This window comes from Symsagittifera roscoffensis, chromosome 1 (genome assembly GCF_963678635.1).
Source record: "Symsagittifera roscoffensis chromosome 1, txSymRosc1.1, whole genome shotgun sequence".
In the NCBI taxonomy this organism is placed as follows: Eukaryota; Metazoa; Xenacoelomorpha; order Acoela; family Convolutidae; genus Symsagittifera; species Symsagittifera roscoffensis.
The window spans coordinates 66,795,439-66,798,120 of NC_087062.1; the positions used below are offsets into that span (position 1 = coordinate 66,795,439).

The 2,682-nt window shown below is 40.8% G+C and overlaps 1 protein-coding gene across 1 annotated transcript; it reads left to right on the forward strand.

The window, feature by feature from the left end:
* Positions 1-2,421, forward strand: LOC134847934 (mitochondrial intermediate peptidase-like). Its single transcript, XM_063865231.1, has one exon. It carries the CDS (start codon positions 66-68, stop codon positions 2,097-2,099), a length of 2,034 nt encoding a protein of 677 aa, XP_063721301.1. The 5' UTR covers positions 1-65; the 3' UTR covers positions 2,100-2,421.
* The last annotated feature ends 261 nt before the right edge of the window (positions 2,422-2,682 follow it).

The following is a 2,682-nucleotide window of genomic DNA, read 5'->3' on the forward strand; positions in this document are numbered from 1 at the left end:
ATTGAAAAAAGGGTCCCAATTTGCATGATTAATGGAGCCAAAATGAGTTATATGTTTTAATCGAAATGAGTCGATTAGCTAGAACCAATGCGCTTGCATTGAGAAGGCTTAACACTGACGCAAAAGCCTTTGGCGCTTTTCAGACCGCTTTCCAACCCCAGCAAGAAAGTTTTGACAGGCCTAAAACAGGATTTTTTGGATTCTCAGAGTTAGCCGAGGGAAGTAAAGCTTACCAGAAAATAACAGATAAAGCCTTGTCTGATGCTGATCGCTTACTTCAGGATGCGTTTAAAAAACGAGGGCGCTCCACTGTCATAGAGAAGTTAGACGATTTATCGAACACACTATGTAAAGTTGCAGATATGGCCGACTTCGTTCGGTTCATTCACCCGCCACATTCGGCCGCTGCTGGAGAGTCGGTGGCTCGGATTTCATCTCTTGTTGAAACTCTGAACACAGATGTCCAATTGTACAAACTATTAGCCGAGGTGATGTCGGGTCGTGGTTCCGAAATGGATGCCGAGACTTACCGAGTAGGTAATCTGTTAAAATACGACTTCGAGCAAAGTGGCATCCACTTAGAGCGCACGAAACGCGAAGAGTGTGTGAAACTAAACGACGAATTGCTCGAAATGGGCCAAAATTTCATGAACGGAACTGCAATGCCAGTCGCTATTCCCAAAAACGATTTACACAAAAAGTACGCGTGGATGTATACACCATGCCAAGATGTACCTGACCATGTAGAAATTACGCAACCTTACGCGGACCACGATGACCCCGTAATAAGACATGTTGGTCACTTGAGTTTCTTCTTCAATGAGCCGACACAGGCCAACCTTCTGAGCGCATTTGTCATGAAGCGCTTCCGCTTAGCAGAGCTGTGTGGCTTTATGCATTATAGCCATAAAGTGTCACAGCATAGTGCTATTGGGAAGTTCGAAAATGTTCAATTATTTTTGGATACTTTGAATAGAAAGTTAGTCAATTTTTCAACCCAGGAGTTCCGAGAAATGCAGATAATTAAGAATAAACATGAAAGTAAGTCAGAAGATTTCTGGCCATGGGACGTACAGTACTATATGAAGAAGACACGACCTTTTGTTGATAAAGAATACAAACAGTATTTCTCGTTACCCACCTGCATGGCCGGTCTGAATACATTGTGCACAACAACATTCGGAATTTCGCTCGAACTCCAGTCAACTTCACCTGGGGAAATCTGGCATCCAAGTGTGCAGAAATTAACGGTCAAAGATTTAGAAAATAACACGCTCTTGGGGTATATTTACTGTGACTTTTTCATGCGGGATTCGAAACCTAAAAATGACTGTCATTTTACTATTCGCGGTGGAAAAAGACTTGACAACGGACAGTATCAAGTACCAGTCGTTGCTTTGCTTTGTAATTTTGTACAGCCTGAACACCCCGAAGATCATATTTTGCTGGGAATCACACAGGTTGAAAATCTGTTTCATGAGATGGGACACGCTTTACACTCCATGGTTGCACGAACAAGATTCCAACATGTGTCGGGAACCCGATGTGTCACCGATTTCGCGGAAGTGCCGTCGAACCTTTTAGAGTTTTTCACACATGATGACCGAGTGCTGAGGAAAATTGCCAAGCACTGTGACTCAGGCGAAACTATACCTGAAGATTTATTGCACGATTTGCAGAAACATCGAAGGTTTGGAAACGCGGCAGATATGCAGCATCAGCTACTGCTCGCAACATTTGACCATCAAATACACTCGGAAAAAATGTTTCACAATATGCAAATAGAGTACAAGAAATTGTGTTTTGACTACTATCCCAGTGTGAGTGTGGATCCATCAAGTGCATTTTACTTGAGATTTGGACATTTAGTTGGCTATGGTGCCAAGTATTATACGTACCTGTATTGCAAAGCCATTGCGACCAAAATCTGGCTCGATTTGTTCCAGCATGATCCTTTTTCACGCCAATCTGGAAATGACTACAAAGCTAAACTATTGTCCCATGGAGGTGGGAAAAAGCCTGATGCTATCCTAGAAAATTTGTTAGGATCGAACCCCAGTATTGATTCTCTGACTGACTCACTGATAACCTCTCTATAGTACAATCTGAAATCAATAAACTCAAAATTTAATCTAACAAAATGAGTTTTATGAATTAAGAAAAATGAAGCTGTCGGATATTTTTGAGCAAATGATGTCGGACGGGTTTTTGAAGATAAAAGTATTTGCTTATATCCAGCTCAAGACCGTTGAATTTGTTAAGGGGTATTTTGAATGTAATGCTTGTAAATATATGCACAAAGAAAGCTCAAAAATTCTTCTTTGGTAGATTCGGTTTTTATTTACCCTTGCAATAAACAAGGGTGTTGCTACCGGGTACTGCGTCTTTTTTTTCCTTAAAGAATTTTTTCACAGAATGGACGAAATGGTAATCAGTATATTCTACAAGTGCTAACACAATACCATGGCCGGTGTATTTGTTGCTTGTGATTTGGGTGCACTCTGAGATTCGCAGAGTAATTGTTATTCGAAAACTTTCGGTTGATTTTTTGCGTTGCAGTTTGGTCGGCTTTATATCTGTAGGCCTACTTTCCGAATGTTTTTATTCTCCTAATTTTTGCCGATATCAAATTAACTGATCTCGTTGTGAAATGCTAAACTATCTGCTAATTACTAATGGATA

Bases quoted from the DNA above. Each gene is read 5' to 3' on its own strand.
- LOC134847934 (XM_063865231.1), top strand. From the start codon at position 66: ATGAGTCGATTAGCTAGAACCAATGCGCTTGCATTGAGAAGGCTTAAC.